Consider the following 16,715-nt stretch of genomic DNA (forward strand, 5'->3'; position numbering starts at 1 on the left):
TGAGGGCTACCCCGCCCGGCCAATCGGAAACTAAAACCTCGGCGAACTCCTGTCATTCACAATTCCAGGGTCGGATGCTGTAGACTTGGGGACCGGGGCGCGCTCCATATCTGCTTTTACCATCACTAGGCATATTTTTTGTTGCCTTCCTCTTCGTTTCTTCCAGCCGGCGGGAGCGACTGGATTGAGTAGCCGGCGAGAGATTTCTTCTTGGGATGGCGAAGGACGTGATCTAACCACTGTATCGCATCAAAACTGAATAATGACATCAGGTATTTGGACAATCAGTTGGATATTGAAGATCTGTCTAAGGCACTTCTTGTCGAAGCCATCGAGGCGTTCTGTCTTTCTTGCAGAGAGGCCATGTTTTGCACCCATAGAGTAGGATAGAGCGTATGAGTTCTTGGAAGATCCTACTATCGGTCCTTCATTTGATCTCCTTGCAGGACCAGAGGCAGCGCCGAACAAGCTTGGTTGATCCGGATGGCAATCTCATCTTTTCCCTGTGGCCTCGAGGTATTTGAACTGATCAACTTCTTCTATGGTGGATTTGTTGAGAGTGATGTTTAGGCAATTGGTGAGGGGGATAATCGCAGGAAGGATGTTAGTCTTTGCATCGTTTACCTTCATTCCTACTTGTTTCGCCACATTGTTGATTGTGTCGAGGACCTGTTGAATGGCAGTGACAGGCTGTCATATCGTCGGCGAAGTCCAAGTCGGGGATGTAGGTGTCGCGATCCGTTTGCACTTCCTCAAAGCCATCAAGGCTAATCTTGAGGATCCAGTCGATTATGTAGTTGAAAATGACTGGAGCGAGGACGCAACCTTGATGAACGCCGGTACTGACTTTAAGAAGTCTGACTCCTCTCCGTATAGCTATGGGTTTTTGTGTTTGGGCGTAGTAGGCTTTGATTAGGTGAAGTAGTTTAGGCAGTTGGCCATCGTGGCTCATGATCCCCCAGAGTCTGTCCCGATCAAATAGGTCGAATGCTGCCATGAAGTCGATAAAGCAGATGACAAATGGCTGTTGTTAAACCCAGCGATGTTCCAGAATTCTGCGGAGCGAGATTTGGTCCGTACATCCTCCACCTCTTCAAAACCTCACTATGTTGGGGTGGGATCTAAAATCCCTTTGGACTTGAAAACGACCTAGAAGAATGGTGGAAGCGATTTTTAAGGCCATACCGATAAGACCGATACCACAGTAGTAGGTACAGCAGAGTAGGCGGAGCCCTTTCTTGTAGAATCGGAGAAGTCTTGAGGAATCTCTTCCGCGCGCCAGAACAGGTCTGAGAGTGGACAGCCAACTGGCCATCACTTCTGGCAGCTTTTGAAAATTCGGCCTGGATTCCATTCTCCGGTTTGTTGTTCTTGCGTTTCGAGATTACGTCCCCAATCTCTGCTTCCATCGGTGGGCTACAGTGACATTGTATGCAGGGTCTTTTTCTACAGATGGCTCGCAAATGCTGCCGAGAACTGCTTTCGGTGACAAGCTTTCCTCATGAAACACCATGAATACACCACTGAGACCCAAAATAAACTGTACTATAAAGTATAAAGCGTTGCAAATAGCTACAATTTATAATAACCACAAATATCTAGAATAATGAGTTATAATTAAACATTATAAATAATAGTTAAAGATAAATTTGAATTATAATAAATAAATACAAAATAAAAAATAAAAAGTAATACGATAACTATAAAGAATATGAGGGGAGCACATAATTTAGAAAAAATAAGAATACAAATAAAATATTTATACAAATGATAACAAATAAATGAAACATAAAAAAACAAAGTTCAATAAATAAATACACATCAATTATAAAAAATATATTTTAGATTAAATAAATAACAAATAAACTAAGATTATAAATAAATAAATATGAAAATACAAACTCTTGATTTTAGAAAAAAAAATCTACACACATATACACACACATACACATATACATATATACATATATATATATATATATATATATATATATATACTGGGGCAGCACGGCGGAGCAGTGGTTAGCGCTTGTGCGGCACAGTTCATGTCATGGGAACCTGTCGTGGGTTCAAATCCAGCTCCAGACTTTCTGTGCGGAGTTTGTATGTTCTCCCCGTGCTTGCGTGGGTTTCCTCCGGGCACTCCGGTTTCCTCCCACGTTCCAAAGACATGCATTTCAGGTGAATTGGCCGGTCCAAATTGTCCCTAGGTGTGAATGAGCGAATGCGTTGTCTGTCCCTGTGTGCCCTGCGATTGGCTGGCAACCAGTTCAGGGTGTCCCCTGCCCACTGCCCGATGATTGCTGGGATGGGCTCCAGCCCCCCGCGACCCTACTGAGGATAAGCGGTATGGCTAATGAGATGAGATATATATACTGGGACTGGCTGGCAACCAGTTCAGGGTGTCCCCTGCCCACTGCCCGATGATTGCTGGGATGGGCTCCAGCACCCCCGCAACCCTACTGAGGATAAGCGGTGCAGCTAATGAGATGAGATGATATATATTTATATATATAAAAACTTGTATGTATTCAAAGTTTCTCTTTTGCTTCTGCATGCGTGCAGTTTAGAAACCAAAAGCAAAAGTATTTTTCACGTCTTGGTGTGTCAACTATTATGTAGTATTTTGAAGGGTGTGCACTTCTTGCATTAGTCAAAAGTTTTAGTTTGACAGTACATGGATATTGACAAAATTCTACTTAAACAGCCAATTCTTTACTAACACATTTTTCACCCATGGTTCCAGGTATGCTGTGGTTGCATATAGTTGTGCTGCCCCTACTCAAAAACAGGGACTTTTATGTATTGCAGGGCAACTATTTGGTTTCAGTGGTCGCATTGCGTTCAAAATCGTGGCGAAGGGGCCCATTCTGGACTAAGATCCAAATGTTTCATTTATCTCTAAATATACATGCAGACATCTACATGTTAGCTTTATTCTGAGATAAATTAGTCACATTGGTTTTGAAATCCTCACAAATAACACAAAATTAATCTTTTAGTGCTTCTGCATTCAGATTTTTGTAGTATTTCCATATTAGTATTTCCTTAGTGTTCCGTAGTATTTCTGTAGTATGTTTTAATGTATGCATAGTAGAATTTCAGTTGTATATATGTTGATCTTTTTGCAGTATTTCTGTAGTATTTTTGTATTGTTTTCATAGTAGAATTTTTGTTTTATTTTGTAGTATTTCTGCGGTATTTTCTTAGTATTCTGTAGTATCTATGTAGTATGTTTGTAGTATTTCTATAGTAGAATTCTTGTTGTCTATCTGTGGTATTTTTGTATTATTGCTGTACTTTTATTTCCGTAGTACTATATTTGTAGTATTTCTGTGGTATTTTTATATTATTTATGTATTATTTCTATAGCTTTTTTCTTGTAAATCTGTAGTACTTTTGTAGTTTTTTTGTATTATATTTCTAGTGTTTCCATAGTAACATTTTTGTAGTATTTCTGTTGTAATACTTCAGTACTACAAAACTCAATTCCAATGAAGTTGGGAAAGTGTGTTAATTGCAAATAAAAATTGATCCAAGTAAATTGCAAATTCTTTTCAACCCATATTTAAATGAATGCACAGCAAAGACAACATATTTATTGTCTTCACTCATAAACTTTATTGTTTTGGGAGAAAATCATCAACTCTGTAATTTGATGACAGCAACACGTGCCAAAATAGTTGGGACAGGTGTCAATAACTACTCAGAAAGTGGATGAATGGAAATCAACCAACTATTTGCAGGTGAACAGATGAATTAGCAACAGGTGAGAGTTGTTACTGGGTATAAAAAAGGGAGACCCGAACAAGCTAAGTCATTCACATGCAAGGATGGGGCGAGGTTCACCTCTTTGTGAACAACTGCGTGAGCAAATTGTTGAACAGTTTAAAAACAACATTCCTCAAAGTACAATTGCAAGGAATTTAGGGATATCATCATCTACAGTCCATAATATTGTGAAAAGGTTCAGGGAATCTGGAGAAATCACTGTGCGTAAACGGCATGGCCGTAAACCATTATTGAATGCCCGTGACCTCCGAGCCCTCAAGCGGTACTGCATTAAGAACCGACATCAATGTGTAAAGGACATCACCACATGGGCTCAGGAACACTTTGGAAAACCACTGTCAGTCAATACAGTTCGACGCTATATCCGTAAGTGTGGGTTAAAACTTTATGTTGCAAAGCGTAAGCCATTCATCAACAACATCCAGAAACGCCGCAGGGTTCTCTGGGCCCGAGCCCATCTAAAATGGACTGATACAAAGTGGAAAAGTGTTCTGTGGTCTGATGAGTCAGTTTTCCAAATTGTGTTTGGAAATTGTGGACGTCGTGTCCTCCGGTCCAAAGAAGAACAGAACCACCCAGACTGTTATGCACGCAAAGTGCAAAAGCCAGCATCTGTGATGGTATGGGGGTGCATGAGTGGCCAAGGAATGGGTAACCTGCACATCTGTGAAGGCACCATTAATGCAGAAAAGTACATTCAGGTTTTGGAACAAAGTATGTTGCCATCCAAACAGAATCTTTACCATGGGCGCCCTTGCTTCTTCCAGCAGGATAATGCCAAGCCACACACTGCACGTCTCACGACAGCGTGGCTTCGTAGTAAGAGGGTGCGGGTGCTTGACTGGCCTGCCTGCAGTCCTGACCTGTCTCCCATTGAAAATGTGTGGCGCATTATAAAGCGCAGAATAAGACAAAGGAGACCCCGGACTGTTGAACAGCTGAAGCTGTACATAAAGCAAGAATGGGAAAGGATTCCACTATCAACGATTCAACAACTAGTCTCCTCACTTCCTAAACGTTTATTGAGTGTTATTAAAAGGAAAGGTGATGTAACACAATGGTGAAGAAGCCCCTTTCCCAACTACTTTGGCACTTGTTGCAATTATAAAATTCTAAGTTTATCATTATTTGCTTATGGAAATAAAGTTTATGAGTTTGAACATGGATAATCTTGTCTTTGTGGTGTATTCATTTAAATATGGGTTAGAAAAGGTTTGCAAGTCATTCTATTCTAATTTTACTGACATTTTAAACTTTTTCCCAACTTCAATGGAATTGACTTTTGTAGTATTTGTATTTCTTTAGTAATATTCCTCCTGCAGTGTTTTTGTATGCTAGTATTACCGTAGTGATATTTTTCTGGTATTCCTGCAGAGGTTTTGTAGCATTTCCGTAAGAGTATTTTTGTCATATTTCTTTAGTATTTTTGTAATATTTTTGTAGTTTTGTTTTGTAGTAGTTCTGGGGTAATTACAAAGAGTAGCAGTATTTTTGTATTATAGTATAACTGTCGTGGTATTTTTATATCATATCTATATATTTTTTACTTGGCACCAAAAAAAGTTTTTTATTAGTAGCACTTCATTTACTATTGTAATTTTATTTTGACCGTTTTCGTTTGAAGGACCGGATTCAAAAGCCTGCCATGAAGGTTGTGAGCTGAAGTTTGCCTACCCCAGGAGTACTGTATGCTGTAAAATTAGTTTCATAAAATAAAAAGAGTTAAAAAGGAAACATATAGCAAATGCTAAATATTTGATGTGCATTGGGCCACTCCGTGTTTCCCCTGCGGCCCGTTTCCTTTAAGCAACGGTATTTGGTGACTCAGTTTTACAACAAATGATTGTGCAAGAAGATGAGCGGCTGTGTGGTTTTCCCAAGGTACAATAGCCATGGAGGGGGGTCACCATCAAAAAGAGGGAAGCAACATTTTGGTGGAAAATGCGGGAAATTGCACACAGTAAAACGTCACGACCGCTACTCTATTGTGATCTTAATGTGAATAAATAACTAAAAATACAGCCATGAATTACTCCATACATATAAGTCCATAGATACATCCATGAATACAAATATTTTTAGAAAAAAACTAAAAATTAAAAATGAATATGTATGTTCATAGAATAATACATACATATCATTTATGAAGTAAATATAAGTATAATAAAAATGTATTTTAAATCATGTAAAAAAATTACATATCAAAATATGAAACAAGAATAAATATATTACAAACTAAAAAAAAACATAAAATATATCATTCAAAACTAAAATGAATGTATACAAATGAATAAAATAAATATTTTATTTCATACGTATAAAATAAATATATGATAAATACAAAAATGGATCCATGCATAGATAAATGCATAAATGCCAGAAAAATAAATACATACATACATAAATAAATACCTATATAAATATGTGTATAAGATATTAGATGCATATATAAAATAAATGTGATATCCATAACTATTTACATTTATTTATAACTGTTCATTTATTGCTTATATCAATTGTATATTGTGTCTAATTATTTTTACATATTTATTTTACATATAGATAGATAGATAACCTATTAATAAATCCATATATAAATATATTACCAAATCAAATTACATAAATAGATCAAAAAATGATGTAAATATACTTACAAAATCTGCACAGGAAGGCTTGTAGCCGGTTTTGAACCCCTGACGTCAGAATTGTATCGCTCAACTAGCTAACCACTCAAATGCCGTGCCACCTTACGTAGGTACAATGAATATCAAATTAATAAGCACACATTTAACATTGTGCTCAAACGGATATATACACATATGCAAATTAATATGATACATATTTTAAAAATTTATAAAAATATATGGAAAAATATGTAAATAAGTTTAAAATAAACCAGTACAAAGATTATAAATTGATAAATATATAAATAACTGAAACGAATAAATATAGAGTACATTCATTTCTATTCATACCATAGGGGATTTTTTTCATTTTTTTGACTTAGTCATGATTGTTGCCATAAATGTGACGTTTATTACAGTCTCCTTGTACTTTCCTGTGCAAAGTAGGTCAACATGGGCGTGTCTTTGCCTGATTTCCCTTCAAATAAAAAACGCCACTGCATTCACAACCACGAGTGAGTTACTAACTCTATGTAGTACGACCGATATGGTAAGTCCTTTTTCCCACATACTGTATGTCTTGTATCTACAACTGTAGAATAAAGTCGTTTTGATGCTTGGTGCTTTAACTAAAAATTATTAAGGCGGAATGTTTTTCTCTTTACTGAAATTGAAAGAATAGTTGTTGAGTTTAAGTCAGTGGTGTCAGACATGCAGCTCACGGGCCAGGTCAGGCCCGCGAAGGGATTGAATCTAGCCTGCGAGACAACAGTGAGAAAAACGCAAGCTGCAGTTTGAAATATGTCCACTTGATATTGTCAAAGCCAAGTGCCACTCACAAAGAGGCTGTCATTGAATTTATTTGTCGCTCTCTCTCTCCTTTTTTTCTCTCTCTCTTTTTCTCTTTCTTTCTCTCCCTGTCTCTCTGTCTTTTTCCTCTAATTCTCTACCTCTTTGTTTATTTTTGTCTCTGTCTCTCTTTCTCTTCATTTTTTCTCTTTCCCTCTTGTATCTCTTTACTTTGTTTTACCTAATATTCCCTAACTCTTTATCACTCTCTATCTGCCACCATTATCCCTCTCTCTAATCCTGTTTTTTTCTGTTTCTCTCTCTTTCCTTCTCTCTTTTTCTATCTGTTTCTCTTTTTTCACTCCTTCTTTTCTCTCTCTTTCTGACTGTTTCTCTCTCCACCTCTCTCATTTTCTCTCTTTCTCTCTCTCTATCAATCTCTTTCTCTTCCCTCTCTGTCTCTATATCTGTCTGTCCTTGTCTCCCCCTTTTCTAGCCCCCCTCTCTCTCTTTCTGCCCCTGAGCCTAATTGAGTATGACACCCATGGTTTAAGTTAACTTAAGGGACAGTGCATATTACCACCTACTTGTGGTTATTAATTAAAAAAAAATAACCTATAATAAATGTAAAATATTTACTCTTTTAACTATTACCCTTAACTTGGTAATTTTATATTGTTGTTTCTTGGGTTGCGGCTTATAACAAGGGTAGGACAGTGAGTCCCCAAGTCAGACCAGTTGAGAATCACTGATTTAAATCATTTAAAAAAATGTGTGAACTGTAATTTTGTTAAACTTTTAAATACACTCAAAAGAAGGAGAGAAGACATCAATGGATTACTAATTTACAGGAAAGACAGGGTGAAAAGCTTTCAGATGAAGAATTTCAACTCCGTTCTGAGACTGTCCTCTGACCCGTTTCTTTTTATGAAATCTTCAGTTACAAAAAGCAGATCAGCTTGTGTGGAATATCAAAAAACAGCAACATGATTGGGCAATTGAACAAGGATGTAAATAGCGCAAAACAATTAAAAAGACAGTGCGTAATAATAGTTGAAAAAATGAACAGTGAGCCAAAATAACAAACAACTGTGCGCAATAATAAGACAGTAGACAAAATAACAGCCCAGTCAACCTCAGCCGACCTATTTTCAAGTGTGCTATAGTAAAACCAGAATAAATGATGTACAACAAATGGCTTTCTTAAAGGGACAGTGTGTAATATTTATTGCCTCCTAGTGGTACAAAAAATGTTCAGTAAATAAACTAAACATTGATTTGAATATTAGGCAAAAAAAGAAGAACTTTCATAGCAATACAAATTTTTATACAAAAAAAATTATACGTGGAGAAATTGGTCGCCGCCATGTTTGTCTGGCAACTTTCTGCTACGCTGTGCTCAGACAACACAGTACCATCTAGTGGTCAAATATTACACCCTGGTGCTTTAACAAATAAAGTTGAGCATATTTCAACATTTAGTTGACATAATATAAGTCTCATCTGGAGGGAGCTGACATTATTGTCGGCCATCTTGTTACCACAGGTGCCTTAAAAAACAATAATAATAATAATAATAATTTCCTTGTATTGTCATTCTGTGTAACAATGTACACAGAACGAAATGTTGATTGCACCTGACCCGTTGTAGCGAGCCGATGCAGCCGCAGCCAACAGAGGGCGCCGCCGACCACTTTTTAAGTCTTAGGAATGAAAAACCGTGTGAAAAAAGAAAAGAAAAATGGTGCTGTTTTGTCACTCCAAGTCTCTGTGGTTTGGATTGTTTTTTGGTTGCCTGACACAATACAGCAACATCTAGTGGTCAAATTATGCACACTGCCCTTTTAAAGCAAAATGGTGTGATTTGGTCTCTTTGAGTCTCTGTAGTTTGTATTCTTCCATGTCCTTTATAGCATTTTCAGTTGCACAATACAATATGGCGACTTCTAATGTTCAAATAATACCATGTCCCTTTCAAGCATTAATATTAGTTATTTGTTTGTTGAAAAGAATATATATGTATTTCACATTTCACATGTACTTTAAAATAATATTTGCATTTTTTATCCTCAACATAACAAACAAAAAGTTGTTCTTCTGACCAAGAAGCTTATGAAAGAGAATCTCCAAGGGTGCAAAAAAATTAGATGTGATTTCATGATGACAAATTCTAAATATTTATATATATATATATATATATATGTAATTTCTTTAGATCTACGACACCAGCATGCTAGCGCAGGTTTTCATTCTGGAGAGGCAACAAAAAGAGGTGAGATTTTGACTAATTGAATTATATTTAGTAGTACTGTATATTATAATTTAGTAAAAGGTTTGTGTGCCTGTTTTTAAATTCATTGTAATATTATTTTGTTGTTGTTGTTTTTTTTGTTTTTGTTTTTTTTTTTGCTTAGCTGCTAACCATCAACGAAAAATGGGCTGAAGAATATAAAACCATGGAGGCATTCTATCAAGACAAGGTAAATATAATTTATTTGGATTACTGACAAATAAATATTGAATAAATATTTATTAAAAAAATAAAAATAAATTTTAAAAATGTGCATTTTCTTCATCTATTTGATATTATTTTGTGTGAGTAATTTCCGGGGTAAAGAAAAACAGCTATTTTCTTTTAAAATTATATTTATTAAAATGCATATCTTGACAGCTTCGGAGTCTTTACGGTGACATGAATAAAGACGCACCAAAGACATCAAAAAGAGAAAAGTTACAGGTACAAGCAAATGTATGCTTAATAAAATGGCTCATTTGAAGCTTAAATCATTTGTAAACGTTGTAAGATCACTGTTATTAATTACAATTCAACATTTCTTTTTCTAGGCAGAACTTTGTAAAGCAGAGGCAGAAATTGAAGAGCTAAAAGTGCAAAACTGCATATTGACCACAAGGGCGGAGCATCAACAAGAAGAGATCGTTATGCTTGATAAGGTCAGTCACAGGTTTGTTGATTTGAGGAGGAAATATATTGAAATAATAAAATATGATAATAAAGAATAAAACATAAATTATTCAAAATAATATGCTATTTTTAAGAACAAAATTTGAGTACAAAAATATATTTTGCTTTAAGATTTAGGATCAGGGGGTGGTGTAATTGTAACTTCCATCCATCCATTATCTGTACCGCTTATCTTCAGTAGGGTCACAGGGGTGCAGGAGCCCATCCCAGCTATCTTCAGGCAGTGGGCAGGGGACACCCTGAACTGATTGCCAGCCAGTCGCAGGGCATAAATGTAACTTGTGCAGTCCTTTAGGACACTTTGTGATTAGGGCTATACAAATAAATGTGGCTTGACTTCACAAAAATAACAACACTTAAAATATGCAAAATTATAAACCGTATTTACTTAAATAATTTGAGAAAAAAAGTTATATTTTGTTCTAAGTAAAAATATAGTAAGATGGGGAAACGTGACAGTAAATAAGAATGAATTAAAAAAAGATAAAGTACCTAAAATATGCAAAATAAATGCCATTGTTTCAAATATAGCTATTAAAAAAAAACATGTAGTTTGCCATTAGGAAACACACCCATCCATCCATTATCTGCACCGCTTATCCTCAGTAGGGTCGCGGGGGTGCTGGAGCCCGTCCCAGTTATCTTCAGGCAGTGGGCAGGGGACACCCTGAACTGGTTGCCAGCCAGTCGCAGGGCACACAGGGACAGACAATTCACTCGCTCATTCACACCTAGGAAAAATTTGGACCGGCCAATTAACCTAACATGCATGTTTTTGGAATGTGGGAGGAAACCGGAGTGCCCGGAGGAAACACACACAAGCACGGGGAGAACATGCAAACTCCACAAAGTAGGTTCGATTATATGAAATGAAATGATCTGCATTTATATAGCGCTTTTCAAGTCAAGACATCCCAAAGCGCTTTACAGTGAGCTTCACATTTCCCAATAGTGGCCGTGCAGCCATGTAAGGCGCTAACCTGCTTATTGGGGGCATTAGGGGTTCAGTGTCTTACCCAAGGACACTTCGACATGTAACACTGATTCGAACTGCGATCTCTTGATCCCAAGACGAGCGCTCACCTCCTGAGCCACTGCCGCCCCATGACATCAGAACAGTGGCGCACACGTGCTAACCACTGCGCCACCGTGCTGCCCCTTAGGAAAAACATATTGAAATGAAAAATATGATAATACATTTACATTAATAATAATGGAGGAAATAATATTCACAATAATATGCAAATTCCCAAGTAAATATATATAAATATTGAATGAGCTTTGAAGAAAAAAAAATCAAAAAAATATATATATAATAATAAAGAGAAATTAATTTTGAAAATTATTAAAATAACACATAGAATATTACAAAAAATCCCATTTTTGAATTTGGGATATGTGAAAAATTATACTTAAATGAAATAACATGATTGTAAATAAAAATGAACCAAAAATAATTATATAATACATTTAAACTTTATAAATAAATACTAAAAATAACTTAAATATGCAAAATAATATGCAAATTTTAAGTAAAGAAATTGAGAAAAAAAACAACAATCTGCTTTGAAGAAAATATAGTTGCATAATCCATCCATCCATTATCTGCACCGCTTATCCTCAGTAGGGTCGCGGGGGTGCTGGAGCCCATCCCAGCTGTCTTCGGGCAGTGGGCAGGGGACACCCTGAACCAATTGCCAGCCAGTCGCAGGGCACACAGAGACAGACAATTCACTTGGTCATTCAAACATAGGGACAATTTAGACTTGTTAATTAACCTGACATACATGTTTTTGGAAAGTAGGAGGAAACCGGAGTGCCCGGAGGAAACCCACGCAGACACGGGAAGAACATGTAAACTCCACACGGGGAGGCTGCGGTGATAGTACATATAAATGAACACATAATAAACATTAAAAAGTGAGACCCCAAAAAATGTATAATCAATACACGTAAAAAGAGCGGGACGGCGGATGAGTGCGTCTACGGCACAGTTCTGAGGTCATGGCTTCAAATTAAGCTACCAGCCTTTCTGTGCGGAGTTTGCATATTCTCCCCCTGGTTGTGTGAGTTTTCTCTGGGCACTCCAGTTTCCTTCCACATTCCCAAAACATGCATGTCAGGGTAATTTGCAAAATTGTCCCTGAGCGAGCGAAATGTCTGTCCCTGTGTGCCCTGCAACTGGCTGGCAACCAGTTCAGGGTGTACCCTGCCCAATGCCCAATGATGGGGATGGGCTCCAGCACCCTCGCGACCCCACTGAGGATGAGCTGTGCAGATAATGGATGGGATGGATGGAAATATAAAACATGCAAAATAATATGTCATTTCTAAGTAAAGAAATAGAGAAAAACATTCATTTTTGCTTTGAAAAAAAAATAATACTAATATATTGGTATTAAATAAAAATGAATAAAAAACACATAATAACTGCTTTGAGGAAAAATATAAAAATAAAAGTGAATAAAACAAAAATAAATAAGAATACAAACAAATAATTCAAACCTTAAATTACGCACTCATTCTCAAAGGAACTAGAGGAGCGACTCCATCCTGCCTCCGAGGAGCTCTGGAAACATCAGGTAAGCTTCACCTGGCCTATTTTTACAGATGTATGAGTTATTTCCATATGATCTTATGACCTTGATATGTCTTTGTGCAGGCCGAAATCTTCAAGGAAGACTTCCTGCAGGAGCGAGCAGACCGCGAGTCTCTCCAGAAAAAAATCACCGAGCTGCAGAAGAAGCTGAGCAAGGCCCGAGACGAGCTGCACCTCATCAAATCACAGGTATAAATATTAAATGACGTTACCATGGCAACATGTGCTCCACAATACTTTGTTTCTTCTGGCATTAAATCTTGAATAGGCCACTTGGACACGGATCCTGCATCCCAGGCTGGACTGCACTTGCAAGACAGTAGGGGAAAAGAGACATAAACAACCAAGTAAAACTTAAATCCCAACTATGAGTAAAACAGGGCAAATAAGCCCCAACTCCTAACAAATATTCAACAGTTGTTTTTCTACGGAGCAGACACTGAGGATCTCAGGAAAATCCATAACTTCAAGGTCCAATATTCTGGCACAATTTTGAAAAGTAATTGTGCCACCCCAAGAGGGATTCATTAATGGAATTATTTAGATCACGGTTTCTCAACTAGTGCGTCGCCAACCTGTTTTTAGTGGGTTGCGGACCTGTTTTAACATAGCTGCGACTTCAACGTAGGGATTCAAATACAAATTTCTCGACCAATGATTTCTTTTTTCATTTTTTAAAAATAACATTGGTATGATATTTCATGTATTTTTGCCTAGTAGTCAAATTAATGCTTTTTTTACCACTAGGAGGCACGTATTACAATATTACAATCTATACAATATTGCAATATTACACACTTTCACTTTAAGATAGTGCCCTGCAGATCCATATTGACTCCCTCAGAAAAAAAGAGTGGCAAAGTTTGGTCAGGGAGTATTTACCTAATGATAATCTATCAGTAATAAGAATAAATGTGTACTAGGTAATTTTTTAACTGCACTTTTTTAGTTTGTGGATATAAACTCCATACTGCAGTGATCGTTTGGGTTCGGTGAATGTGGTTTCTCAGCTTGGAGTACATAATTTGAGTTGTTTTGAAACTAATACATTTCAGTAGATGCACTTTTTCATTTAACAATTGTGCATGTTTAAAAAGGCTGAAAATACTTAGTGAAGCATTTTAGATTTCATTCAAAATGCAGCTAAGTGAGCATTGAAGGAATATTGTTTTGGGTTTGCTGGTCATTACAAACAAACCATTTTGAAAACTAGTCTCAAAACCTATTTATATTCCATGGCTTTTGACACTTTGTTCCTATTTTATTATTTTTGTACTTTTTAGTAATCAATGTTTTATTGTCTATTTGAGTTTTTTTGTCCACTGTGTCTTATTTGTGTACAGCACCTTGTCTTCAGCTGTGCGTGTTTTAAAGGGCTTTATGAATAAAGTTGAGTTGAGTTGAGTTGAGTTGAGAAACTAAATATAATTGCCTTTGTCTGATTTAAACTGCACACTCTTTTCCTGCAATACATTGGAGAGGTGGATTCTGGACGCGGCCTATAATTAGGACTGGAAGGCAGGTCCTCCAGTCAGACCAGTTGAGAACCACAGATTTAGATGTTGACCTTAAAAATGTCCATTATTTTCATCAATTTAAAAAAGCAGAGGGTATGGACATTTGCGATAATTGAAGTTAAGAACAATAATATGTCAAGAGTTTCTTTGGTCATTATATGTTATAGGCATCAATAAGGATACTTACAGTATACGTTTGAAATGCAATTTATTTGTTTTCTAATTGTCCTTTATTTCTTGTTTTAATTGTTAATATGTCTTCTTTGCTCGGAAAAAGAAAACGGAACTTAAAAGATCAACCCCTAAAATATTCAGCTTTAGCCTACCCCCTTTGGGCATATGTTTATGTATTATATGAATTGCATTGTACAGCTGTTTATTGTGTAAATAGTAAGTTTCCTTTTTTTTTTATTACCAATTGATGCTGTTTTTGTTCTGTACCTAAATAAAACCACCTCTTTAAAAAAACATATATCTTGATAAATGCACACGCAAGATTAAAAATCCCATACCTAAATCACAGATATATTTGTGGCTCTGAAAATTACATGATTCACACCGAATTTCTTATTTTAATGGTACTGGAGAAATTGGAAAATTGCCTTTGAAAGCTCTTAAGAGTGCTTGAATTTGGTCATAAAAAAAGGTGTCACACATGGACATGAGCCAAATCGGTCAATCTTGAGATTCAATTTCTCGGGTCCCCCAGCGCGCATAATACTATGTGTGGAGGAACAGTACACGTACTGTACCTAATTGAAACATTGGTCTTTTCTAATCCCTCAAAAATTGTCCAAAACACAAACTACATTTTTCTAACAACATTAAACAAAATAAAGATAATTCATTTCTAATTCGTGTGAGTTTTTGTGAGTTCCTCTTGGTTGGTAAAACCATATTTTTCCAAGCATTGTACTTAGTGGGTTGTAACAAAATGATAGTTTAAAGTTCAAAGTTTAACTAAATACTTACTAGCTCAATCCTAAATTAAGTTTAAACCCCTAATCTGCGGCCTAACCCTTGGTTTCAAACAATACCTGAAAATCCCAAATTAAGTTTAAAACCATCCATGTTAGTTTTACACTTTTTTGGAAACCCTGGAAGCACTTTAAAACCCGAGGCTGGAGCTGCAACCCTAGTTTAAATTCCTAGCAAGTCACCGTGAAAAATGCTTCAAAACTAGTTTGAGGCCGAAACCTTGGTTCGAAAACCCTTCCCAAAAACCCTAAAACCGCTCCAAAACCCTAGTTTGAGGCAGAAACCTTGGCTAGAAACCCTAGAAGCGTCGGGGGCCAAACCCTAGCTTGAAACGCTAGCTGTAAACCCTAGAAGTGCTTTAAAACCCTCTTTAGAAACCCTAGCTTGAAAATTCTAGCTGGAAATTCTAGAAGCGCCTTAACCATACCCAGGGGCTAGAACCCTAATTGAAAACTCTAAATGTGCTTCAAAACATTAGTCAGGGATCGAAACCCTAGCTGGAAACCGTAGAAGTGCTCTAAAAGCTTTGTCAGGGGCAGAAACCCAAGCTTGACACCCTAGCTGGACAACAAACTGGACTGGACTGCCAACACAGAAGCTCTATGTAGGAAAGGGCAAAGCCGACTTTACTTCCTCAGAAGGCTGGCCTCCTTCAACATCTGCAAAAAGCTCCTGAAAATATTCTATGAGACAGTAGTGGCAAGCGCCCTCTTCTATGCGGCAGCGTGTTGGGGAGGCAGCGTCAAAAAGAAGGATGCCTCTCGTCTCAATAAACTGGCTAGGAAAGCGAGCTCTGTTGTGGGCAAAGAGCTGGACAGCCTAACAACAGTAGCTGAGAGACAAGCACTGAAAAAGCTGAGGTCAATCATGGACAATCCATCGCATCCACTACACAGCATTATCTCCAGACAGAAGAGCAGTTTCAGCGACAGACTGCTGTCACTGTCTTGTACTACGGACAGACTGAAGAGATCTTTTCTTCCTCATGCCATGAGGCTCTTTAACTCCACCCGGCAGAGTAAAGGCCCACATTAAACCACACCACCTACATTGGATATTACCGAATCTTACTGCAATATGTATTCTGTGTAGCACTATTTAGCTACTCTATATAACACGCTACAGTGGGCATTTGCACGTCACACTATTTGTATATTGTATTCTTTTGGCTTTATTATTGTACTGTTCTCAGCTCAGGGATGCTGCTGGAAATGTGAATTTCCCTCCGGGGATGAATAAAGTATCTATCTATCTATCTATCTAGAAGCACTTTAAACCCTAGCTTTGGACCTAAACCCTTGTCGGAAACCCTAGAAGTTCTTTAAACCCCTAGTTTGGGGCTAAAACCTTAGCTGGAAACCATAGAAGCACTTTAAAAACCTAGTTTAGGGCCAGAACCCCAAGATATATTGCAAGAAACCAACAGCTTAAGA

The 16,715-nt window shown here is 37.1% G+C and overlaps 1 protein-coding gene across 5 annotated transcripts; it reads left to right on the plus strand.

Moving 5' to 3' along the window:
• LOC148348087 (uncharacterized) lies at positions 1 to 14,791 on the plus strand. Of its 5 annotated transcripts, none has more exons than XM_088322272.1 (10): positions 1 to 272; positions 447 to 516; positions 6,864 to 9,337; positions 9,421 to 9,477; positions 9,620 to 9,685; positions 9,877 to 9,942; positions 10,050 to 10,157; positions 12,720 to 12,770; positions 12,851 to 12,976; positions 13,056 to 14,791. In XM_088322272.1, exons 4-10 carry the CDS (start codon positions 9,436 to 9,438, stop codon positions 13,143 to 13,145), a joined length of 549 nt encoding a protein of 182 aa, XP_088178398.1. In that variant the 5' UTR covers positions 1 to 272; positions 447 to 516; positions 6,864 to 9,337; positions 9,421 to 9,435; the 3' UTR covers positions 13,146 to 14,791. The 5 variants fall into 5 exon arrangements, with proteins under 5 accessions (XP_088178398.1, XP_088178397.1, XP_088178399.1 ...); XM_088322271.1 differs by having other exon boundaries at positions 6,864 to 6,966; XM_088322273.1 differs by having other exon boundaries at positions 6,864 to 6,931.
• Positions 14,792 to 16,715: the final 1,924 nt, after the last annotated feature.

The sequence above is a fragment of the Urocampus carinirostris genome, chromosome 18, assembly GCF_059441175.1.
Source record: "Urocampus carinirostris isolate Australia breed hairy pipefish chromosome 18, RoL_Ucar_1.0, whole genome shotgun sequence".
Lineage (NCBI taxonomy): Eukaryota > Metazoa > Chordata > Actinopteri > Syngnathiformes > Syngnathidae > Urocampus > Urocampus carinirostris.